The following is a 26,882-nucleotide window of genomic DNA, read 5'->3' on the forward strand; positions in this document are numbered from 1 at the left end:
GTTCAGAGTCCAACCAAGACTTAATTGTCTGCATTCTGGCTTACTCGCCGTGACCTGTCAGGTGATAAAGGAGCTGCAATTCTTGCATTTAAATGGGAAGCTCTTGGTTGGGATTCTTTAGAACAGCATATTGGTAGTGGCTGGCTTGGTTTGTAAGCACGTACGCGGTCATGTCTGCTTAATTAGATCTCTTCAGATCAAAGTTAGTATCTTAAGCCGTGCAGTCTACTGCAGGTGGGGACTGCGTTTGCGTTTGGGATAGATTTATTCCTTTCTGGTATCCATAAAGTAATCTTGCAAGAATTTCCCCCGTGCTAATTATTTGCTGGAGTGATCAAGTGTAGAACACTTGATGCAGATGAGAATTTGTATTTGAAGTCTGCGAATGACATTGCTTTTTTTTGTTTTACATGCAAAAGTGTATGTTCTACTTCTCAAGCTAATTTGCAACAGCTTTTCCAGTATTAGATAAAAACTAGTGGATAACTTGTTAATGATGATAATACAGTTCACAGTAAATCTTTTTCATTTGTTTTTGCATAAATGGAAATACCAGCTTTGAACTTGATAAGGCATTTTCCAGTTTTACCAGTGTATAGCCTGCAAACACAATGGTAAACTAATAAAACAAGCTGTAGGTTTGAAGGAATTAACAAGCTTCTGTCCCTTGGTGCTACATGTGGAAAGTTGTACTGCAGCAGTTACCAAATGTGGAAGCATTACCACAAATACCAGCAACTGTACAGGAATCGAGCATTAGTAAATCAAGCCATTAGACCAAATTAGTTTATCTTACTATAAGTTTTTTTCTTGTCATGCTGTAAAATGAAGTAACAGGGTGGGAAAATGTATGAAGGGTTTCAAATGACTACATTCCAATTGTAGTGAGAAAGGGGGCCTAATATAATACTAACCTCATTTCCCATGCAATGTGCCCTCTTTGTTAGTTCAGCTTACTTTGCATCTCTTCTGTAAAACAGAGATATTTTGTGTGTTTTCTACCTTGTTTTATAGGTAGTGGATAGGATTGAACAAGAATGTAGACCTCATACTTTCAGAAAGACTTAGTCATTTCCCAGGACTGTACATTAAAGAGATTTTAGAGAAGAGCCACCAGAAATAATTAAAGCTTTGTACATAGGGCCTGGTAGTGAGGAGAGCTCAAACTGCTAAAGCTTATTTTTGGCTGAAGGTTAAAGTGTAGAGCCTGATTATTATCCAAAAGTACAAAGATAAGGAGCAAAAGTTTGCCTAAAGATGCCACTAGTCTAGCAGACTGGAAAGGAGAGTGGGGTGTCTGTCTTGAGATAATTTAGTGAATGAAACCTGAGGAAAGACACATGCAAAGCAGCAAAATGCCAGTGCATTTGTAATGAGGATTATTAATCGCTGGGATGATTTTTCCTGATGATGTTGTACCAGACTGGAACTTTTTGTGCAAGCAGAATGACTTTGTGCCAAGCTTGTAGGCTGTGCTACATAGATACTCAGGGCAGAGAATTTTGCTGGTTCCTCCTGTCATTTTTTACAGTGTGTAACATAAGACTTCCATGTCTGAGATTATAGTTTCCAGCTATGATCAGCTTTTGGCTCGTTCTCTAAGTTCAGGACCCAGCGTTTCTCCTCTGCACTTTGATTCCTGCCACTGACTTGGACACAAACAAGCAAAACTAGCTGCTGAATATTGGGCTTTGGTTCCTGTCGGCTTTGGTGAGGCACAGAGTGAGAGTTCCAAGTGACTTTACACAAGGTTCCTGTTATGCTGACACATCCTTGTTCACTATCAGTTAAGTCAGTTAAAATTCTGAGTTTTCAGACTGTCCCTTGCTAGGATAGAGGAGAAACTCATTCAAATCTTAACCCGTTTGACTGAAGTCTCTTGCATCGTGCTTGTATCGACTTAAATGAGACATTCATTTTCAATAAATGTAGTAGCATTTTTGTGTGTTAGTGGTTCGGCATTTGTATTTGATAGTGTACAGCTGAAGGCAAATTGTTTCCCATGACTAAGTTTCACCACTAATGACACAAATTCAAAGGTCTAGTTTGTCCATCTCTATCAGGTTTTCTAAGCCTTAGATACTACTGAGGTCGTTAAGTATCTTATATTGTTCTGCAATGCAGACTCTCTTCTTTTTTCGGTCCTCTCCCTCTTCTTATTGTCCCTCCCTTCCTTTCCTGGAAGATGCTTTGATGAAGCTGTACATTTGGTACTATGAAGTTTTAGAAAGCGTGGCCTCTTGGTATTGTTTTTATTTGTATGTAACCTTTGAAAGTGAAGTTATCTTTAGAGATGACAGTCCTTTTGTCAAAAAACTTCATGCTTTTGTTCAATCTGATGTAAATTTTTAATGACACCATCTTCACACACTGGTGAACAAGCTCTTTTGAGGACATATTGGCTGTTTAATCAATAAACAGTAATGCTGCTAATAATTTCTGTAATTATCTAAGATTAGGCAAATGATCGAACAGCAAGGAAAGATTATAGAATAATGTGAAAAATGTGCTGGCTGGTTCTGACTGAGCTTCTCATTGGCAGAGAGTTGTGAGGATCTTACCGTGTATTTTCTTGTGCTGGTACACCTCTCAGCAGGGCTGGTAATCCCTCATCCTGAACAGTTGTGGCATTTATGCAGAAATTTCAGAACAAATCCAACCTTGTCATCAGGACAAAGGCCAAACTTTGGTTAAACATGGTCCAGTCATGATATAATCCCTGATTTGTAAATTATATGAAGTTTTCCTTGTAGTACCTGCAGAAAAATTATCTGAAATGCAATCAACCTTTTAATTATTGCGAACTCTTCCATCAAATAATTTGTCTTAAACTGCCAATACCTTGCGGGTGACATAGTCTGTCCATTAGAAACACAGGCCATCAAAGCAATACACCATGTTACTTGCCTCTTAAAATGCTCTCCTTGGATTTTCATTATATGTTTTTATTTTACTTGCTGTTCCATTTTAAGTCATAGCTGTCTACTTGTAGTAAACCTTGTGATGTTGAGATACATCACTGAAATTAAGTAACACAGATATTTCTTAGAAGGCAGAGAAGCTGTAAAGCACCATAACCTGAATGGAAAGAAGAGGTGACAGTGGAAAAGTAGAAGCAAACAAAAGGACAGAGAATGTGTTTTTAATTATTTGTTACAATTTGTTTTGCTCCAGTTAATGCTGTTAAGGTTCAGCCAAGTTAGAACCCATGGGCTTGATGTCAGTGTTGCTGAGTATAGTCTTACAAGTCATGCTGAAGAGAAGGTAGGACATGGTGATCCCTAGTTTTGGCAATATAGCATGTTAATCTGCAGATTAATCTGAAAGTGACAAGAGTTGGACTCAGTGATCCTTGCGGGTCTCTTCCAACTCAGGATGTTCTATGATTCTATGATGCTGGGAACAATGAGCGTGATATATGGATCCTGTAGGTTGGTTGGTTTGAAGCAGAGCCTGTGATGACCTTGTAGCCTGGAGGGAGGAGGGCTAATTCTAGTTGTGCAATTCACCAATGTGGCAGTGGCCAAACTGGTCTCTTTTAAGTTCCCACTAGGCTTGAATCAACCATTGGGAAGTTTTCAGTTCATTTCAGTGGGCTCTGTGTTGGCAGGCATTGCTTTATTTGATTGAATAACCTTCCTTAAAGAAAATGTGTAAATTTCAGGAGTAAATCACCTCTTTCCCTGCCACTCATGGTCTGATGGGGGCGGGGGGAGGGAGGGGAGTAAAAAGGATTCCTGCATTGAAAATGGACAGCTAGTTGTTAATATGCATAGTTGCGATCACAGTAAGGATAATAGACAAAGAACAGATTGAAGAGATAATATTCTAGCTTTAAATAGTCCCATCTCCTGTAGATATGTTTTTCCCTCCCTCGTGGTAACGATGTCCTCTGCATGTAAATGACTTGGATGCAGGCTAAATTGAATGCTGGCTCACCACTTCAGCTGTGCGTGGACTCTCTCTCTCTCTGCTTTGATTTCCTGATCAACCAGTGGATCAGATTCCAAATTCCAAACATTGGGATGTTTGAGTCATCTTTTAATCAACGGATTTTTGAAGTAAGGGAGCTCCTTTTCTTTCCAGGAACATTCCAGTGGGTAAAAGGCAGTTACTAAGAAAGCAAGCCAAAACCTATAGCTGTAGCAGTTATATTTGTGTGTATTCTCTCTAGTTAGTTTTGTCAACCTTTTCGTGCTCTTCTTGCTTAAATAGTTTGAATACATACATCTTGAAGTGGAATGAGAGGCAATCCCTCTCTCCTTATGATAGAGGCAGGAAAATTAAATGTCTGAGCCTTCTCTAACCTTATTTTCTTGAGCCCTAATGAGCTTCAGAAGCTGTGAGCCCTAAGAGGCGTAAAAGGTCAGCAGGATCTGCTGTCTGCCGGACAGGCTGGTACTTAGGTTTGAGGGTTTGGTGGTAGGGAGAGAGGAAGGGGTTTGTGGCTGAAAGAAGAAAAAGGTATTTTTAAACTAGATCACCATTTTCCTAGATGTTTGGCTTGCTCTGTTCTGGGAGTTGAGCAGCTATTGGAAGAGGAATATTTTTAACATTTGGAAGATGCATAGTTAAGGTAGTATCTGCAATAAATTCTGGAATGTTCTATCATACTGAAATTTGGGAGAAGGAAGAGCTGTTTTACTAAATTATCATTTGCCTTTGTATGGGCTATGCTGTACTGCAAAATAATCACAATAAAACAGCTGTTGTAGAGTCTAGGTTACTCTGAGCAGTCTCCTCACCATGGACACAAGCTGTTTTTCTAATCAAGTCACATCTGTGACTATCGAGATGATAGGAAGTTGCTGTGTACATACACACACACACACAAAAATCATCAGTACAGCTGAGAATAGAAGATGAGGCTAATATTCACAAAGACTGGTTTCCCTTGGCTTGCTTTCCAGCCAGGGAAGCAAAATAGATTCCTTTGGGTGGCCGTGGTTACAGAGGAGTTGAAGGTGGGTGGGTTTCGAACTTCGAAGTTTAACTTCTTTGGGTTTTTTTCTGAATGGTCTTTGGGGAAATGCTGGCAGTGGGATTATGACTAGAATTAAGAAGAGTTGCAAGATGCATCGGAGTTTCTCTGTGCTCCACTTGGTAATATAAGAACTACTGGGAGATGACTGATAAATTACAGACAAAAGAATTTTGGGGCATATCATCATATAGGAGATGATCCTGTATAAGCCTTGTGTTAGAAGGAGGAACTCGATTTTATGTGAGTTTTTCCACATAATCATATAGGATTTTCTAATGATTGATATAATTTGTGTAGGGTGTTTAGACAGAATGCTATCCTTGTAAAATAATAGTGATAAATCCAAAAATAGCATCCGGCATACTCAGAAATAAATTCCTTATACCCAGCTCTTTATCTGCCTTGGATTTTCCTTGATATTTATGAGCACTGGCTGCATTTATTCCCTGCTATGCTCTACAAAGATAAATTCCGCATATTTAGAACTCAAGTGAGGAGTAGCTAAAATATATGCTGAAGTTAACAGCATCATGGCCATTACTAGTATTCTAATAAATGTCTCAAATGCTATATTTATGTATACGTTTATACCAGTGTGGAATGAAGTGTTACTATGTTGAAGCATTAATATTTTGATTTAGACTTTGAAGGAAAAATTTTTAATAATATGTGTGTGTGTGTATATATATATATGTATGAATGTATGGAATACGTGCCCGATATATGGGTGCATATTTCCAAACACATTCTTCTACAAGTCCTCCACGCGCTCTAATCTCAACATAGGTCCAGAAGATACTTTGATACCGCCACTTGTTAAAAAAACCTCAGCTGAAACCCATGTAAGTTCTATATTTATCAGAAAACAAATTATTGGGTATGAAAAGAAACTTGAACACTGGGAACACAGTGTGACAGTTCTGTTCTCATGAGTTTATCATGTCCCATTTTGTTTTGATGTTGTGTTTGTGGGTTTTGGTTTTTTTTCTTGGTTGGTTGATTGGTTTTGTCCCCTCTTCCAGTGTCTAGTGCTGAACCTTAGTCTGAGTGCTCGCTCATGTGAAGAGGCTTGTTCACCCTGGTGGGATGGCTCATGGGAGTGTAGATACAGAGCTGGACCAGAAGCGGTCTGACAGGAGTTAGGGCTCTCTTTTAATTTACAGAACCTGTTCTAACAAGGAGAAACGTGAAGTCACAAGGACTTCAGGAGGAGGGAATCTGGGACAGAATATGAGACTTGGTCCCCAAATACAGTCTTTGAAGGTTCCCTGCTGTGAATACTCCTGGAGCTTGTGAAGGCAAACACTCGCTGCCCCATATGATTCGAAGATGGAACGGAAAGGAGTCCAGTGTTCACAGCCACTTGGACAAAAATATCTGCTCTGTGCTCCTTAAATCTTATGAATGACTACTCTCAGGAAAGACTGATGTTCCAAAAAACAATCAAAGGAGGCAGGTATAAAAAGAGAGTTCAATGCATTTTCAAAAAGAAAGATGATTTGTGAAGTAAAGTAAGAATGAAGGACTTGGTGTAGAGAAACCTTCCTCCTCCAGCTCCTTAAAGGTAGGCAAACCACCTGTGCAGTCCTACAGGCAAATTTTTGCTTAGTTGTGTATGGATTTGGAGAGTTTGTGTGTTCAGTTGCTCAATTTCTGTGAACACTTAACTGGAGCTTAAATAAATTGCAAGCATTTTCCAGTGGAATTTGGAAAGTGTTTAAAAAAATTGCAGAAAGAAGAGTGCAGGATTCAAACAGGTTCCATCCTAATGGTTATTTAAAATACTCCTGAACATTCCTTCCTGTTCTCTATTCTTTATGGTTTGATTTGTGACCCAACTGAAGTGAATTTCCCTCTGGCTCCTGTACCAAATACTGGGTACCAAAACTTCTAGACAGCAAACTAGTGGATATCTAATTCATCATGAATACATGTCCTCAGAGATCAGATTTTTTTTCCAAACTCTGGATCATACACCTGTCTACATAATTGTTTGTTAAATGTAAAGAAAAACCCAGCATGCATTAGGCTGAATCAAGCTGCCACCTGAAGTGTTAATGAATTCCTATTAATACTGCCTGCAGAATTCACTCATCTGTACAGTCACTGGTGCAGCAAAGCTGAGGGCAGGTTTAAATAATTTCTGAGCCATTTAGGCTCAATTTCAGCCTTCTGCTTGAGAAGATGTACAGGATGTAGGGTGAAGGTAACTGGCCTGTCCTTGTCTGCTAAAACATATAATAGAAAACGAAATACAGCAATTAAGCAAATGTTACAAAAATCTGCCCTGAACACCTGTTGCAGAGTGAGGGAGGGATGTTCCTGCTCGGTTTCAATAGCAACTTTTATACTACAATTTGTATTCTCTATATACTGCAGCTCCCATTGAGTGTTTTTGCTCCCTACTGATATAATATGAGCACTGCTTTGTATTTCTCCAGCTCCTTAAGTGGTGTGATGCTCTCTGCCTCAGACTGTGCTGCTCTGTGGTACTTCTGGATTTGACTGTTAATGAATAAAAAGCAGTGCCGCCACACGAAGTAGTCTGTCAGCATATAATGTCATACAGGAAAACACACTTCATGTTTCTGTTTGAGAAAACCATGTTTTCTGATTTGTAATTTCATGTACACAGACATAATCGTAGAGCCAGTTGACTGCAACTGATTGCAGGGAAGCAGGCTGGGTTTATTGCTTCTAACAGGAATGCTTTATGCAGAGAGAAACTCTTTGAGCTAATGTTGATGATTTTAGTTTCAGAGCAGTCCATCAGCGCCCGTGGTCATTACAGGTCTAGTTTTCTTTATTTTCAAGCAAAGTTTTCTTCCAAAGAAAATGGGAAATATGGCAAGTGTATAAAGAGGATTGTTCTTTTACTTGATGAACTGGCTTCACCTGTGAGTCCAATCTAGGGGATTTAACTGGCTTTCTGGCACAGATAAATCAATCTGCACTATATGGGGCCTGACTTGGCATATTTTACAAGGAATGTTAATCTGCTTACTTAAAGCACAAGCCTTAAAACGAAGTCACTGTGCAAGTTCTTAACAATAGCATTCATTTTTTTATGTTGTGGCAGAAGAGAAGAATCTCAGACTGAAAATACCAGGAGTGCAAGAGATGTCAGATGGGTTTTAAAGGGAGAGAAGCCCATGAAAAGCCTCCATATTGATACTGTAATCCCAGAGATTTCAGTGTTTATTCCCAGTCAACTGTATCAACAGGGAGTTAAAACTGCGAGTTCTTTGTAATTTATGGTGAAAACATAACAAAAATGTGGTTGTTGTCCTAGATTATGCAGTTCAGATTTAAAACTAGTTTTAAAGAAATCCATTATGGGTGCTTAATGATAATAAAGATGTCATAAATTTATCATCAATACATATTAATGTCTAGAATGCTAGGTTATATTCATTTTCAAAGCTATACTAAATATTCATTTATTTTGCTGAGTGAAATGCGAAATCCTACCTTTTTTTAAAAAAATGAAGCATGAGCAGGACACTTTTACAATGTAAAGAATGCACATAATATAGGTATTTGCATCTTGTTGGTGTTTTGTTTTCAGTAAACGGCCTGATCACGAAAATACGTGCAAACCGTGGGTAAATTATGTCACTACGTTAAACATTTTGATGTATCCTAATAGCACAGTTGCTCTCAAGAGCACATCTTGGTTAGTGGTACAGTGGAGTAGGAAAGGGTGTGTGTACAGCATCCAGTAGAGACCCCAAGTCTCTGTTCTGCACGTTCTCATTTCGCAAAGCTGGTGCAAAAACTTTGAGCTTACAGATAACTTGATTATAGTGGTCTACAAATGTCCTTAAATCCTTGCTTGAGGAAGGCTTCCATATAGGAACCAGTGTGGGTAGGGAAAAAACAGTTTTGACTATAGATCCCTGTTTGTCAGCTTTAGCCTTGGCCAAAGTGAAAACTGTGTTTGAGGTTAAACTGCTGAGTAGACCTAAATACAGACTGCAACATTGTGATCACTTTGTATGTTGAAAAGTCGCGTCTAGAACTACCTGCCACCAGAGTTTAACTGCAGCTAGGTGACGGTACAATGGGATGCAGTTTGCCCTTATCTGGATTAAATGTGGAATTGGTAGTAATCATGGGATCAGCTGTGAGCTAAAATTTGTGTTTGTGCATGAAAAAACCTCCTAATCTGTACGCAAATGGTGACATTTGTCAGTGTTCAAACATGCTCAGATTAGGTGGGGAAAGAAAGACTTTTTCTTGAAAAAGAAAAACCTAAAGCAAAGCACGTCTTAATGTGAATAATATAAGATTAATTCTTGCAGCCCAGGGGAGCACTGTTTGGTGAACACCAGGCACTCGGGAAGTTGTGGCTGTAGAGCTCTGCCTGGGGAGTGCTGCACAGCAGAGAGAAGCTATTAAAACATACACAAATTTGCTTCCCAGTCTCGTTGTTTATCTTGTGTAGTTTTAATACCAAATTTATCATTCCAGGATTAGGAGAATCCGTTAGATTTCTAAAAGTACAGCTTCAAAGGCGGCTGAACTCCCCACTGATGGAAGGGGTGAGGAATGCAGTATGAATCATGTATCAGGAAAAAGCAATGCCTTGATAATGAAAACTTACAAGAAGTGACCACTTAGCAAATACTCAGTTATAAGGAGTCCTGTTTGGATACGTAGGTGAAACTCAAAGGTGGGGAAGGTTGAGGCAGGAACTTAAAGCCCTCTAACAGTTCAGCTTCAAAGCTCAATTTATTTACATATCATATTAGGTGGGTTAATGCCAAAGATAGAAAAAACAGGTGTTCTTTCTCAACTTTACTCCACGGACCACAATTCTATTTCCTTTCTCCCTTCTGCTGCGCTCTCCAGTCAAGAGTAGGAGACCATGTACTCGTCTAAATCAGTAATTAGGCTTTAATACCTGCTCTCAAAGCACTGTGGGAATGGCAGATGTTTTGATGTTTTGGATGGATGGAACGATACGAGCCCCCCTGTTGTGCATCCTTGTCCATCTTGGAATACTAACTTTGAACTTTTTGTCTCAATTTTGGTGTATGGGAGTGTGTAATACATGATTTTAAATATGAAAACACAGTACACATTTTAAAAGAAATATATATTATTCATTTCTCCTGAGGGAATACTAGAATCTTACTTTCAACTTTTAGCCACAGATACAGTTTCCAGTTTAAAAGGCAGGATTTTTCACATGTTGTGATATTTTCCCTCCCACTGCCTCCCCTGCTGCCGCCTTTTCCCATCATTAATTGGGCGTTCTGTCCTCAGCTGAAGGGGGATAGCAAATTAATTATACGGGGTTGAATTATGATTCATATTTCTTGGAATGCCGAGTCTCTCTTGATGAGCATAAAAGTCCAGAAACAGCTAGCAGAGATTAGTTTTGTCCTTTGGGGTAGATTTTCAGTATGTAAAGGAAAGCATCGGAGTGTCGGGAGTTTCCTGTTGGTGCGTTCGTGGTGGAGCTGAAATGTGAGCTGGGATCGACTTTTGGCTGCCCATTATTTAAGCTGGACAGGCAGGTCTGATGTGGAACTACCTCTCTTTGCTTGGCTTTAGCCTTCCTGAGCTCTAACAGAAATGAAGTCTCCATGCTTTTAAAAATGACTTTAACAAAATGGAGATTTTATAGTGAAATTTTTGTCTCTGCATCAGCATTGCCCCTATTAGCTTTCGTGGAATTAGGTTTAAGCGGGCAGTAGTCTGAGGTGAGCAAAGGTAGCAAACTGCATTCACAGAGGTGGTTGTGGGACAGTAACGCAGTGTGGTACTCAGGGACATGGTTTAGTGGTGGACTTGGCAGTGCTAGGTTAATGGTTGGACTTGATCTTAAAAGTCTTTTTCCAACCTAAACAATTCTACGGTTCTATGGAGTAAGCCCCTAATGCCACTAGAGATAAGGAGATTTGTGTGCCCAGCTGTATGTGAAGCTGAACTGTTGGTTAGGTGCACATCCAAAACATGGATTTGATTTATTGAAAAAACAAAACAGGAGAAAGGTTTTATATCTTCAATGCAGCATTTCTGATGAGTGCCACCTTGCAGGGATCCATGTTAAACAGACTTAATGATGTAGAGGAAAGGTAAACAGCATGTTAATGAAATTCAGCAGAGTATTAAATATAAGATACTGCAAATGTGAAAATAGTAGAGAAATGATACATGATACTTGAAAACGCTAGTAGAGAAGATAGAAAAGCAAAGTCAGCCTAACAAAGATAAGTAAAAATAACCCAAATGAGGTAGGTGACACCCAGAAAAGTGGGCTTAGAAAATAATTTTTCTATGTTTGGAAACAACAGTAAACTGCACTGATAATACCAGAAAGCACTGAAGGCAGTGATTTGTCATCTGGTATTGTAGCAAATAAAACATGTAATTGTTGACTTTGGGGCTTAGCTCAGTAGCAGAGCGAGGAGAAGCTGCATGGTACACAGTCACATCCATTTAGGTCTGTGATGTTTGTGTCTGTCATGACTTTTTTTTGAGGATAGTGGACTTAATAGTGAAGGAAGCTGAGCACCATTTGAGTTCAAAATAAAACTTCTTTTGTATTACGGTTATTTGTGTAGCATTTAAATATGGTTTTTTTACCTCACATATTATATTATTCGTCTTACACTCCCTTTTTAAGCTTGCTTAACAGTGTGTTTAGGTGGTACCTCCTTAAAATTCAGATATAATATGCAATTACATCATATTTCACATTAATGACTAAATGGTTGTTTAGCAAAGTTTTTGAAAACTTAGTATTTTTCAATTCGTTACTAAAAATGATAAGGACTTTCTTTTAAAGTCAGTGAGAGTTGACGCAATGGATGATAAAGATTTGTTTTGAACCCCTGTACTCTACAACAATAAACGGGCTGCAAGGAAGTTGTAACTTCATTTTATTTTCTTCACTAGTCATTATGTTTCCTTTGGAAGCACTTCCTTATTATGGTCTATCATGCAAACATGGTTTGGACCATTTTTAGTGTTCACAGTACCATGAAACTCTAATTATTTATTTTGACAGCTGTTATGATAGTTATTTAGTAGGCACTTTAAAGCTGAGAGATCTCCTGCCTGTTTTGTCAGTCTGTAGTTTGGTGGTGTTTGTTAAAAATTACATGATTGTTCATATGGCATTTAAAAAAAAAAAAATTCCTCTCCTGAAGAATGTTAGTCAGTACTAACTCCACAGAAGTCTTCTGATGTTCAGTGTTTTTTGTGATTGCCTATTAAAGTTTCTTGCACCAGCATCATGGAAAGTGCATGCAAATGAAGAGGTGCGCTATTTTGGGTGGATATGCCAGATCCTTTAATCTGAGCTCTGCACTCAAAATCACCAGAGTAACCAATGGGATTAGAAAGGGGACTGTGTCTTCGAGGCCAGACTACAGGAAGGAGGAGTGTCTCTGCCTGAGGAGTAGGTGGTGCTGGAACTGTATTTCCCAAGCATCGTAATCCATTTCACAGCCAGCCAACATTCAGCTTCCTTTATTTTCAGGCTTATGGTTTCCATCATATAGTCTTTGAACTATAATAGGCCTAACAGTGTTGTGTAGTGTCAATGTGGTTTTTCCCTGGGCAAATGTGAAAGTGTTCCTTTAAACACTCTGCTTTAATAACTAGATGTGGGAGTATGAGAACCGTTCAGAGATGCGCTTCAAAACAGTACTCAGTGGTAACATAGACACACCTTAATATACCAAACCAGGTTAGATGGCGCTACTTCCCGCTGCTCAGCTTTGTGGTAGGGCATAAAAAGAAGAATAAAGGGAGAGATAAATCAGTTTACTGTTTTTGTGGGAGACTCCTTTAAATTTTCAATAGGTGTGTGGTACCTTTTTATTAATCGGCCATAATGTATCTTCTGTCATCATTCAGACATAACCAAGGAAGGCTGTTAAAGCATAGCAATGATATTTCCACGATCTTGACAATAGTTAACCTATTTACTGTAGTCACCAAGAAGTGATTTTGGCACCATTTATACTCTGCAGTTGTCCTGTTGTCTCTTTTTACCTGTCTTTTCAGATATTGTTGGAGGGATGTTAAACATTGTATGTTTATGCTAGTAAGTTGTTGGTATTCTGTGAAAATGCCTGACTTAAGGTTTTGGTTTGGAGGTTGCTACCCACCCTTTAGACATGGAGCAGGAAGAGAGAAAGAAAACTGAGTCAGAGCACCTATCACTTTGACTTTTTTGTCAGAGGGAGCCTGCTCCTTTCCAGTGACTGTGGGCGATCTCCAAATGTGGGCATCTAAGTCAGAGTGACTCTCTGAGACCGTCCTTTTGTTTTTGTACTTGTATAGTGTCTACCATGATGCCAGCCTACTGCTTCTTATTACTGTGGAAAAACAAATTAGTAATTGTAGCTCATGCTGCTCAAGATCCTGGAAAGCTGGGAGGAGTTATAGGAGTAGTGGGGGACAACAGGTCTTGTGCAGAAGCTGAGTCTCACTTGGCATTGTTCACAGGAGCTGTTGGGCTGCAACACACCAGTCTTTTGGTCTGGCATCTGGCTGTGCTGAAAAGCCACAGAAAAACCAGGCGGATGCATCCATAAACCTAACCAAAATGTTTGTGTGTTATACTCATAAGCCAGGAGTTCCCAGAAACCGTATGGTTCTAGTCATGAATTATGTTGTTCTTGGATAAATATCTTCCACTTGATGAAGGTGTTATGAGTATGATGCTTCCATTTTTGTCTGTGAAACACCATGTTTGAAGTTGCCTCTTGCTTCCTCCATAGTCAGTAAGGCGCATCATATTGGTAGTATGGGAACGTTTCATTAGTTTGTTTTCCCCTAAATGCACAGCCCGTGATTTAATCTAGATGTAGCCAATAAATAAACATAGTTAAAGCTCTTGCCGGAAAACTGCAGATACCAGATCCTCATTTTGCCATTGCAGATTTGCGTTTGCCATCAAAGTGCATGTTGTGTCTCCTTGTCCACACAACTCCTCACATGTGCATGGTGGTTTGGAGAAAAGTAGAACTGGTATATTGGTTAAAACCAAGAAAAGTCATACCATAAGTTAATGTGTTTTGCCTGACTTCTGATTAGGACTGACTTAGAAATTGTGATTGTGAGACAGTTAATAAGCTTTGCAAGTGATTGTGTTATATGTACCCAACCATTCTTTGGTCTCTCTCTCTACTTAAAAATAAAGTCTCTGATTCTGATTGCTAGAACTCCTCTGATTGCTGCGGGAGTTATTGGTGGCCTCTTCATCATCGTCATTGTGGGCCTGACGTTTGCTGTGTATGTTCGGCGCAAAAGCATTAAAAAGAAGAGAGCATTGCGAAGATTCCTGGAGACTGAGGTGAGCATGCTTCTCACAGAATATTTGAAAATACATGCAGAGCTGTTCTGCTTTTCTGTTCAAGATGTTCATTTACCAGGGAGGTCTGCAGAAATCCTTTTGCTAAATTCTGCAGGACTGAACTGATGGAATGAGTGAAGCTATTTCAAGATGTTAGTTTTCTGTACATATATAGATTCATGGGTTTTGAAGACCAAAAAAGATCCATGTGATCACAAAGTCTTGTTCCACCAGATTTTTGAACTCACATCCTGCTCTTAATTGAACTTCTCTCCCAGTTCATCAGTACATTTAGCAGCTCTCATGCTTAAATATTACAGGTTTTCATCCAGTGCACACTGAGGTCAACTTTTAAGACTGAAGCTCAGCAAGCTCTGATGCAAACTTAAGAATGTCTAAATGCAGAGATTGTCACTTACTGTTCTTCACAGTGCCTGTATTGCCTTCATGGTCCAGATTTTGTCAAAGTCTGAAGTCATGATCGTGATGTATTTTATTAAGCTAAGATACTTTCCAGAGCCTTACCAAATGAGGTTCATGGTTCTACTGGCAAAAAATATGTACTGGAGAGCTATAGGATGGTGTGCTGTGCCCACTTGGTTCTGCTCTTTGTAATGCCAGTGGTAGAGGGGACAATCTAGGAAGTCTATTTAAACATAACACTAAATCTTTTTCAGCTACAGCAAAGGTGATTACTACCATCTCCTCAATCCTATGCTTGAGACACTTTGCAAATGATGATAATTTCAAATTAGGATTCCCCTTGTAAGATGATAAAGCTTGGAAATATTGTTAGGTAGGGATTCTTTGATATTGCTGTTTCTGTTCTGTTCCAAGGGTCCTGCTCCCGCCCATCTCCACTGTAGAGCCTGGGAGCAAATGATACGTGCATCCCCCTTCTGTTCTGCCTGAGCATCTGTGTGCCTGGCTAGAGTTTCTGTTGCTTCTTAGATACTGTTCAGTTGTATAGAAAGCTTAACAATACTCAGTGCCTTTAGATATGCAGATCTTGCCATTGTGTCAGCTTTTACTTAAGCACAAATGATTTTAAGCAGGTAGTTTTCACTGGATTTGAGAAGTACAGGCTTCTGAAGTCCAGCTCTTAGTCTCCATTTGGTCAGAGAGAGAGGCTGTGGTTGACAGCAGTTCCTGGAGGACCAAGGTCTTCTACAGAATATGTGGTGAAGCTGTTGTCTTGGCTTAGATACTGAAGGTCAAATCAGGAGCATCCTGAGGTAGACACACAAGTGACTATAGCTTCAGCTAAAGTCTGTAGTTCTAGTTGGAGGCTGTGACAGACCTATTCTTTCTGTAGATCATCCTTGGTAAAACTCTACAGGCATTTATTTAGACACCCTCAATGCGTCTCTGACGTACCTGTGTTGGTGGATTGTGGCACAGAAGCTGTTTTTACCCTTCACAAACTGAAAATACAGAAGTGTACTGCCAGGCTGTCTACCTGTCTTTTACACTAAATCTTTTTTTCACCATGTAAGCGCTGGGTGTCTAAAGTGGGAAGGAGAAAAGAGAAACCACTCTAAAAAAAGTACAGCTCACAAATTATTTCTGTGATAACCTGACCTGTTGCTGTTTGGTTTTGTTATGTTTCCTTACTCTCATAATTTCCAGATACTGGTATTTTTTACCTGAACCAAAGTAGTCTGGTCAACTAACTGAGTAGTTCATGATTCCTGAAGAGCCATAGAAGTCATTCTCAAACTGCAGAGCTTCGTGCATTTAGCCTTGTAAACAGACAACTTTGAAATACTGCTGTGGTTTCAAACCAATTTGAGCAGGAGTAGCCCTGAATTATTTTCCTCATCCTGTGAAGAAACAGACTATTTTTCATTGTTTAGAATATTGTCCTTTTCATGTATTTTTAATTTATTTTTGAAGAAGCATTGTTTTTTCTGGCAGAGATGGTATAACGTTGAGATCTGAGAGCATTTTTAACTGAATATGCCATTTTGGCTCATTTACAAAGTTTCTTGGGACATCTTGAGCAAATTGTTTAATCGTGCCTTTTTTGCAGCAAATTAGTGGCTGTTCTAAATTAGTGGTCTGCTATAAGATGTTTTCTCCTTAAAGCTGTCCTCTTGTGTGGTATAACAGAAGTTCATAAGATAGTCCATTCCCCAAACCAGAATAAGAATGTGATGAGCCATTAAGTCAGGGCTATTTAAAAGAAATATGGCCAAGTTAAAAGGCACTGAAATGGGCAAAAATAGAGTGTGGTGCGCTGATAATAAATGCTGTATTTCTGTCATGCAGAAAATATTTATACTGCCTCCATTAGCAAAAGTCCTTGGGTGTGTTATTGTGACACCGATTCAATTTCCAGTTCATAACTCCATTGTGCAAATTCCTGGTGGAAATTACTATATGTTGAGCGAGGATGTTCTTTATTAGATCTCTTGCTCATTTGCTTTTGAAGGTGAGAAATCCCTCCAAAGGTTGGCAGGTCAGTGGTCAATAGACCCCACCCCACCACTGTCTTATGGTTGTTTTCAGTGTAAACTTCTGATGGATCTTCACTTTTTCAAATAGTTAAGGCTCTTGGATTTTCCTTCATAGCTTGTGGAACCCTTGACTCCAAGTGGCACAGCACCCAACCAAGCACAGCTTCGTATCCTGAAGGAAACTGAGCTGAAGAGAGTCAAGGTTCTTGGCTCTGGAGCCTTTGGAACTGTGTACAAGGTAAGTCTTCTATCTGCAGAAGCAAATCCTCTCATTTAACTTTTGAACGGTCAAGTTCTGCATTGCAACAAAGTGTCCCATACTGTGGATGGGTTCATGAACCTTGGGTGTCTGGGAAACTCATTGGATGGTGGAACTGTGTGGGAGGAGCACATCTTCAGGCTCAAACATTTAACTTCAGTTTTAATCAGATGAGCAGATATTATTTCCTGGTAAAAAAAAAAAGCAGCGTCAGCCTCAAGCATCCTTGCACGCAGGAGGACTACACAAACTGGGCTGTCTTGATATTGAAATGCAATATCAAAATTTGTCATCTGTTCTTACACAATGGCTTTACAGTACAATTTTGGAAAGCTAGATAAAGTTTCATTTCGCAAGTGTCATATGGGTCTTGTAATAATAGCAATATAATGTAAAACAATAGTCATTGACTAAACAGTAATACTTTTTATTTCTTCCATTTAAATAGAGAAGATAGGTGAGTTATGTCAATGCACCCTTTGACAATGAGGATGCGAGAGCAGAACCCACAAGGGAAAGCATACTTCATTTAAAGACCTTTTTCTTTTAAGGTCTGTTGGTCATGTCCAAATCTCAAAGGCATGAAGTAGGGCTTAGTGAGCAAGTCAGACCAATCGCCCTACCCTTTGGGAGCAACAAAAGCCTGCCAAATGGAGGTGGCAGGTCAGAGCAGTGGAGGAGGACAGATACTGCATCTGTCTTCAGACTGGGGAGGATCTGGAGGAAATATAGACCAGGTCACTACAGCTACAAGGTCACGGGAATATATTTTTGAATAATCAGTTTGCATATACTTAGACAATGGTAAAGTGATAGCGATGAGTACCATGAAGTTGCCAAGAACACAGCAGTAGTCAAGAAGGATGGCAAAGTAGCCCGAGAGACACACAGTTTGTGATTTTTAAATTTAAAATCTACTTTTTAGCCATCACAGCTTTTAATTCTCAGATAACAAGAAGTAGTTTTGTGGAATCTTTATTATCGTATAACTTTGTGTATTCTCAGTTCTGAGGTTCATAACCAAACTGCATAATGTGACAAATACATCAAAAAGATCTGTAACACTTAATGAAGTTTCTATGATTGTTGTCTTATGTCACTTTTTTTGGTAATCTTTCCTAGGGCATTTGGGTCCCCGAAGGAGAAACTGTAAAGATTCCTGTGGCCATTAAGATTCTTAATGAGACCACTGGTCCGAAAGCCAATGTGGAGTTTATGGATGTAAGTAAGAGATGATCAGCATCTTTGAGTCTTGAGGGGGGTTGTCTTTCTGTAGTCCACAGAGATTGTGAAGAGGAATTTCTGCCAGTTTTCTTTCCTTATATTTAAATAGTAGAAGGAAGATTGTACACAGGACTGATATTTTGCTCATGTTCAGTGAGGGCTACAGTATCATGTCCCTAGAAAAACTCAGCAGTTGAGATTTTGTGTGTAGGCCATTTCCCACCTTGCCTTAGTCTTTGACAAGCTGTCTCCGTGTTAATGTATTTCTATAGCATTCACTGTTGCAGCAATGTTCAAACAAACAAAACCAACCAACCAAAAAACAAAACCCAAAGTTATACCTCAGCTGCGAGTAGGTCAGTGCTGTTTCTCTGAAGCTGTAGAGCTGGGCAGATCCGCATGAGGCAATGCTCTGCCCTGTTCAGTTTATTACACACAGATCGTTCCAGAACTGTAAGTACCTGCAGTAGCAGGGTGAGGTCAGTGCCATGGCAATGAAGGGCTGTGCAAATATCATGGACCCAAAGATACCTGGAGTTCTTACAAGTGATCTTCCCATCAGTGGAAGGCTGAAACTGCTCTGTCTTGTGTGCCAGATATTTTACCTTTCCATGGTAGAGAAGCTAGAGACAAGAGGAGTTGTTGCAGGGGAGCATTTTACCATGTATGCAAGTCTCCACTGGTGCAGAACTCGGGAACAGAAATTTAGCTCTCTCCTGCTTCAGTGTTCCTGAGAACTAAGCACTGGGAGTCTGGAAGCTGTCAGCTGCAGTAAAGCATAACAGGGAGGGGAAAGAAAATTCAAATATGCTGGATTTTAAAAGCCTTTTTGTTTTACTAATTTGAAATATTGTTAATAAGAGGTCAAGATTATAATTTTCATGAATGTTTTATATTCACGGGGACTACGCACTCTTTTTAGCTCTGTATCAAGATCAAGCTTCATTGACACTGTGAATGTGTATGTCTTATTCAGTGACTTTTCTTGACAAATCATATAAATTTGCACTTTTTGTAAATCCCTCTTGCGAACTTAAAAATTACATAGGACTTTTAAGTCTTGAAGATCTGTTCGGTGTATAGGCTTAATTTGCTTAGCATTAATGAGACTATAAACCACAAGGAGAATATACTCCTGTTACATGGTCTATTCTTCATCTAGAAATGAATAGATTATGGATTTAGCTATTTCAGACATTATCATATGTGAGTTCTTAAGCAATTGAACAAAGGCTACAGAGATGAACAGATTTCCTGTGCTTTTTACGGAGCACTGCACATTTCTGTTGCTGACATTCAGTAATCATTGTGCACGAAAAAAAAATGGCCTTTTCATTTTGGCCCTGTTCTAGAAGAATGAATTGCGTTAAAGGGATAAAGAGTATTAGTATTAGATCTGCATTGCAGATAAAGAGTATTAGTATTAGATGGTTGTTAAATGGACAAAGTAGTGGTCAAGAATATTGTTGACAGTAGAGCTCCAGAAAGAAGAGAGCTGGTGTTCCACACCCTTTTGAAGAGAGTGTGCAGGGAGCACAAGGACGTTGAAAGGGACCTGTGCTCCGTGTCTGATGCCAGCAGTCAGTGATATAGATCAAGATAAGAGAATTATCACTGTATGAAAGTGGAGCTGAGCAACTTGCACCAGCTGAGGATCTGACCCTTTATCTGATAGAGAAATAATAGTAATATCTCCTTCTTTGATATTGATTAACCTTGAAGCACTCTACAAAGAAAACATAAGGTCCTTGTTAAAAGAGAAAGTTACTTGTCTGAGGTTTCATAGCTTAGCTTGATCAGCTGACTTAATTCACTGGACCACATTCCGCTCCAGTGTATGCATCATAACCTCTAATAAATGGCTCTGAAATAAGGAAGGTTTTTTGGAAACTCCAGAGATTTTAACTATGTAAGGTACAGCCATACTAGGAAAGATTTCTCTTTAAAATAACAGTTTACCATGAGTCTCTGACCCAGTGCTAACAAGGTGAGACAAAAGTGGAGGTTATTTTTTGTCATAGAGGTTAATAATAACCTAAAGGTTATTTTTAATAATAATAAAAAGGAATTTACTTAATTAGTTAATATAAGTGACAATAAGGAGAAATAAAATGTTTTGTATCAAAGCTGCATTTGATAGATGTGCAGCAGTCTGTAACATCCTTTTCAATACTGCGCTGATGAAGAACAAAATTTAATTTCAATCTTTTGAAATAATTGTTCATCCAATCGTACACACGTTCCTGTCATCCTCACCTCCTAACACAGTTATTTATTTCCTGAGACAAGCCACATTTTTAGAGAATGAGCTAGGTATTGTTTATGGTTATAATGTGACTGCTCCTCTCTGTCCCAGAAAGGACATTGTTTTGAACTTTTATCTACTCATAATAATTTAAAGTTTTTAACTTAAATATCTTTCATTGAAGAGTAAGTTATCATAGAAAAACGTGGTTTAGTCATTCTCAGTCCAAGGCTTTGGTCAGTATATCTATCCTGATAAACCTTGGTACTGTTTAGTGGTGATATTTTATGAGAAAAATATGTACATATGAAAGCAAAATGCGTCAGTTGTGATTTCAGTAAAAATAGTATTATGGATAGTCGTTAGTTAAAAGCAGTTGTATCAGATTTTTTAAAGCTACATAGGTGGCTAAGTGCTATTATGAACATAGTGGGGGTTCTTAAGTGTGTGACGTGTTGGTTATGAATGGGTAGAGGTGGTTAGCAGGAAGGGGGTGTCACTATGAGGGTCACACCCTTGACTTTTTTTTTTTTGTACCTGTCAAGTACAGTTGTGTTTTTGCCAGCAATAACTTCTTACTTGATTGTGTATGTCCTTGTACTTGCAAATAAAACTTAGCATTCCTTTTAGAGGTGCTCTGGAAAACATAAAGCCTCTTGTAAACAGCGATTTGTATAGCGAGTACTTGGGACACTTCGGTGTCTACAGAAATAGCTGGTGTAGATGTTAGTAGCATTGTGCATTGGCTCTGGTTAAGACTTCTATAGTTGGCAGAATATAAGTTTAAAAGTGCTCTGCAAACTCCTGGAATTCTGCTAAATGTTTTGCTAAAAGAGTAAAGAACAACATTTTGGCTACTGGGCTGTCATTTCAGCACCTTGAACACCCACTAATGGATCTATAATGATATAATGCATGATGGTAACACCTGCTATGGTCAGACATGTCTCATCCTCCTCCCATCAGGGGATGATGAATTGGCCATCGTCAGAAAGTACATCCCTTATTTAGAATTTTTCTTTGGGGAATTGCAGCAGAGTCCATTTTTCGGGCTTTCTCCACACATTCCCAGCTAGTTCTTTTTCTTTTACTCTGCTCCCTGCTTTCTAATATAGTTTTTATCACTGCAGTTGTCTGTGTCTGTTACAACAGTGCCAGCTCAAGTCTGCTAAGTAACCCATACTGCCTTCTCCAGCACAGAAGCAGAATGTACATGTGGACTTCTATGGATTTGTTTTCACCCTGCAGAGATTGTTGCTGCAGTTTTGTAAAATGTAGGTTTACCATTCTTCTACCTATTTTTGAATATGTATTATGCCTGGAGTAATTTCACAGTGTAAAGAATTTTGTCTGAGGTGTTTAAATGGTTGTTTAAACTACTCCCTTAAGTTGTGGGGAGTAGTTTCTGCTACTTACTTGGCTGGTCACACTCCACCGTCCCCAGAAGGGCGCTGGAATTTGAATTCAGAGTGCAGGTGTTCTTGTTACTGGTCTGCCTGCAAGCGTACCAGCGAGGGGAGTCACCAGTGGATGCAGAGGGTGTCAGAAGAGAAGAGTGTCCTGCTCCTCAGCCTAAGGCGGGTAACAGAATGTATGAGGGTCCTGAGTTTTAGGGAGTGAAGAGAGGCTTCTTCTGGGGAAGAAAAAGGCAAATATGCAGGTAAGAGGCTACTTGATAGTAGAACAAGGACTTGGCATTTTGCTTGTGAAAATTATTTCCCCTCTTCAGCCTCAAATTATTTGACTGTTACGATTGTCTGATAATTCAAGTAGCCATTGGCCTGATCAGTTGGTTTAACATCAAACCAGATGCTCAACTGATAGTGTAATACATTCCAAAGTCATGCTGCTGTTCCAAAGCACAGTAGAGCATCTTTGAGGCTAAAAAAACCTTATCTTTAAACTAACATGTTGTGGGGAAACAGACAATCGATGAGGGCCTTTCCTCTCTAGCCCTCTAAGCTTGGTGTTTCCAGGCAGTAATCCTGTGAGCTGTGATTCTGTCCAGGGTTTTGATCCACTTACAAGTTTAATCTATCCGCTCTGAACTTAAATGCTCCATTATCTGTTAGAAAATAATTAGAGGCTGCAAGCACAAGTCTGCATACACAGAGTTCCTTGGGAGTCCCTGAGCTCATTGAGATGAAGACAGTTTGACTGATGGTGGTCAGCTGATACTGGGCCAGAAGCTAATAATAGAAAGCAGTGCTGCTTAGCTAGGTGAGAAAGTTAACTTGGGAAAAATTAAACTGAAGGCTTTGGGATTTATGGGTGGAAATAAATCTCCCATTCTCATTTGTTTCCTGGTAAGAGAGCTTCAGAGGCAGTTGGTTTCTTTTATGGTTTTATAATTAAGATCTAGGTGGCTTCTTGACTTCGCCTGGACTTACTGCAGTTCCCTGCTGTCTCTAGGAGCAGTGTTCAGAGTGCAGGAGAGCATTTTTCAAGCGAAGTATAAAGGTAATAAGTGACCCCCACCAGGCATGCGGCAAACAAATTAAAGCTGCATATAGGGTACTCATACCCACATCTTTTATTTATGTCTGGACTAATGAACTAAATTAATAAAGCAGTCAGTTGTCTTGTACTGCGAAAACCGAAAGAGAAGTGGCTTTTCCTAATCGTAAGCCTGTCTTATAATAGAGACAAGTCCTCAAGACATACTGAACTTACCTTTCGTTCAGAGGTTTCAAGAGGAACAAAATCATGTAACTGACTAGGAAAAGAAAATTTTATTTCCTGTTCAGCTGAAAACCCACGGACATCTGGAAGGTCTAGATGCTTTTTCTATTTCTTCAGATATGTCTAGATGCCATTGTGGAAAGTACCTTGGAGATACAGCCAGCTAGTCAGGTGGAGAAGGTGACAGAAGACTTACCTTTTCTTGGTTTCCACCATTGGCATTAGACACAGGCAGGTTCTAAGCTGAAGCCTTTGGGTTCCTTCCCTGGCTCTTGGTGGCTTTCGTAGAGCCTGTGGGGTTCCCTGTGGATACACTCTCTGATGTACTGTTTCTCAGTTAACACATTCATTTATACCGAGTCGCCATGTAAGATCCTGCCTCATATGACTGTATAGGTGACTGGAGGAATATTTTGTCTGGCCCTTGAATTATTTTTAATTCTTTGTATACATCTCATGCCGCCTAGCCAAGTGTTTGACCCAGGTCTTCAACAGTCCATGTAGATGCCCCTGAAAATCTGAAAAGACTTTACCCACTAACAGTAGTTGAACAGGACATCCAGGCACCCCCCAGTCATTCCACTGACTGCATGGCTGCTTGGGAAATACAGCCGAGTTAGTCTTGAATCTCAGTTTAAAGGGCAGTTTAGGATCAAATCAAATCCTTTATGGCAGCAGCAAGACATTTTTCCTTAGCCTCGTCTGCTGCCATTAATGTAAACATCCTCTTTTCCACCTGGCACACGGGGTCTCTGTAAGAGTAGCTGGTACTGAGCAGCAGTGCTGCTGCACTGCCTGGCAGTCTGCTTCAGCTGTGACTCGAACGGCTTTTCACTCCATCGCGTTAAGTTGCCGGGGTGGGGAGGGAGGAGTGACCTGACTCCTCTGATTGTAGACTTCTTTTTGTGCAGTCTCCCTTCTTCCTCCCACTTAAGCGCACTGTAAGTGTAGCCACTTAGGAGGGGGAGCTGTTTGCCTGTCAGTTCCAGGCACAGAAGCTCACTGTGATTGCAATTACAATTTCCAACTTGTCCAGAGATGCCAGAAATCAAGCTGTCCTTGAGAACTCCGCATACCATGCACAAGCCCCGAGAGTGATCAGCCTCTACAGAAGCTGAAAGTCTGGTCACTATTGAAGGTTAACTGCTCTTAGTCATCTGAAGATTTAACTGTTGCAAGGCTACATTTCTGTTATTTCTATCTTAAGTAATCATTTTCTTTTTAAATGTTTCTTTCAGTAATTTTTCCTGCCGTAGTATGCGAGGGTAAGATGTGTGTATATGTGCAGGGGGGTGTTAATTTTCCATATGCAAGAGCATGTGGCTGTATGGAGAAAGTATATACAGGGAAAGGATCAAGTACAAGCACTGACAGACAAGCCAGGGTGTTTGGAAACAGTTCTGCTGGCATAACACTCTTAACTGGAAAATACAGAGAGAAAGAGTTTGCCTGCTAGTACTGGTGATGGGGGAAATCTGAGCCCTGTTTAAATCAACGGGAGCTGTAAATTTGCCAGTCAATTCAGCAGAACCAGGACTTCACCTCTGGAGTCATCCTTCTAAAAAGTCTGCCACAGGTTTAAGGGAGAATCATATGCTTTAGTGAGTGGCTGCCGTTTCGAGTTATTCCTAAATGAATTAGGAAGTATATTCAGAAGCTTTTTGTTGATGGAAATGGCAGAGCTCCTTATTTAAAGTTTGCATTGCATTATAACTTGAAAACTATGGATAAGATTCGGTAAATCTGTGAGTGGGGAGAAGATAAGGAAGGAGTGTTAGTTTATTTACTGGGAGATATACCTGTGGATTAATTGAAACTATTATAATCAAATTCAAGAAGTTTTGGGTGTGAAGAGTATGTGTGTGAAAGAAACATTTTGCACTGATGTCTTGTATTCCAATTTCTTTTTCTAGGTATGAGGTATACCAATAACCTGGTTGATACTTGTTGCTTTGGAGTCTACGTTTGAGCTTGGTTACTGAAACGTGAAGTCAGTTATTTGCATAGCTGTATTTGTGATTGTTATGAAGGTCAGGATCCCTTAGTTACCGCTGTTTTATCAGGACACAGTAGGCAAGAGCTTTTTTGAACAAGTGTTTAGAAATTGAACAGGCAAAGGATGGGAATATTTAAAACAAAAAAAAGGCAGAAAAGTGGTGCTGTGAGTATCAAAAGTGGTACGCAACAGTTTAATTAGGAGACTTAATCAAAAGCTCTTGGGATTTGTATTTCCATGATGAGTTTTCTGTTGTTTAGAGTACCCTGGGTGTCTCATTCTTGGCATTGCACTGTATGTTGCCACCCTTTACTATATGTGAGATCTGGACCTGAGCCAGAATGCTCTCCTCCAGCTCCATATTTTCCCAGGACTTAGGTATTTTGTGTCTGGATGTGGGCTTTTAGGAGAGCAATCTTACACACTTGAGTAAAAATTTCTACTGGATACCGTATAGCCATGAACTTTGGGACTCGCCTCTCAACAAGATAGTACCTGCAGATGCTGGTCTTTTCATCTGCACAACCAGTGGCTGGTGTGATTTAAAGGAAGTTGTTATCTGTAGGAACAGATCTTGCTGGAGTGGTAGGCTATAACTGCTAGACTTGTAATTACACACGTGAGAAACAGCTTTCCTTAAATATCAGCAAAGTGACTGGGAGCACTGGAATTCTTTGCAGAGTCTTTCTGATGTTTAGATTCAAAGTGCAGAAATAAAAATGAAAAAACTTGGTAAAATGGAAGATAAGGTTACTGAATAATGCTTGGTATGTTGTGAGAAGAAGCTGACACAGATACCCAGTTTTAAAGCAGACTTTGGCACTGAGAACTGGGCAACTAGTGCTGACTTACCACTAAAAGAAACTAAATGCCTGTATTTAAGAAACTTCCTATTGCTTTGCATTTTTGTTTGTGCTTCCAGCTCACATTAGCAATATAAAATAGGCACACGTTAAATTTAAATTCCTGAAGGGCAATCTTATGCCAGAATGTTGCCACACTGATAAAAAACACAGGTGTTTTATGGGACCTCTGTTAATGAAAAAGAGGTACTGTTTCCACAGGCTTAACTGTAATGCATCCCAAACAAGCCATCACTGGTTCGAGGTTAATGGTGAATCTAATGAGGTTTGAGGGAAAGACTGAAGAAGAAATGTCTTGATATTTTAAGTCAGAGGAGCTGGCTGTAAAACTGTATGTATATGCTGGCTAATCATTTTTGAAGTATGCTTGTCTGTGATTTAGTTCACACCAGGTGGGCAGCCTATTACATAGCAGATTTTTCAGGAAAGGCTGAGGGGGCTGCGTGTGAGCTCCAGCACATGCTGCAATGCACAGATCAGCAACAATGCGGAACGTGAGCAAGGGCAAAGGACCCTGGAGGATCAATGCATTATATTTGTCATGCTTGTTTTTGTACTGCCAAAGTGCCAAGTCAACTTAAAGTTAAGACAGAACAAGGGTTTTTGTTTTGTAGGGAGAAAAAAAATCCAAGACCATGTTATGCATACAAATACTCACATGGTGTCCATTTTTAATAGAAATTTAAGGGTACAGTCTTATAGGAGCTGAACTCCAAGTATCACTGTCAAAACGTATTTTAAGTCTTCTAAGGCGCTGTAGTTTGGAATATTTCTTCCTTAGTGCTTTCTTGCAGATAACCCCTTCAAAAATTAAGTGTATTCCAAGTCTCAGTGCTGATCCAGACACCTCT

At 39.6% G+C, this 26,882-nt stretch overlaps 1 protein-coding gene across 9 annotated transcripts in view; it reads left to right on the forward strand.

Moving 5' to 3' along the window:
- ERBB4 (erb-b2 receptor tyrosine kinase 4) overlaps window positions 1–26,882 on the forward strand; it is a 617,927-nt gene that overhangs the window by 477,446 nt on the left and 113,599 nt on the right. For all 9 annotated transcript variants that reach the window (XR_010606397.1, XR_010606399.1, XR_010606398.1 and 6 more), the window contains 3 exons: window positions 14,171–14,303; window positions 16,878–17,000; window positions 18,144–18,242. Coding sequence is in view for 1 of the 9 variants with exons in the window: in XM_065638016.1 (XP_065494088.1) it covers window positions 14,171–14,303; window positions 16,878–17,000; window positions 18,144–18,242 (355 nt within the window). In the remaining 8 variants the exon portion in view is untranslated. The remainder of the gene's footprint in view (window positions 1–14,170; window positions 14,304–16,877; window positions 17,001–18,143; window positions 18,243–26,882) is intronic.

Source organism: Caloenas nicobarica, chromosome 6 (assembly GCF_036013445.1).
Source record: "Caloenas nicobarica isolate bCalNic1 chromosome 6, bCalNic1.hap1, whole genome shotgun sequence".
NCBI lineage: Eukaryota > Metazoa > Chordata > Aves > Columbiformes > Columbidae > Caloenas > Caloenas nicobarica.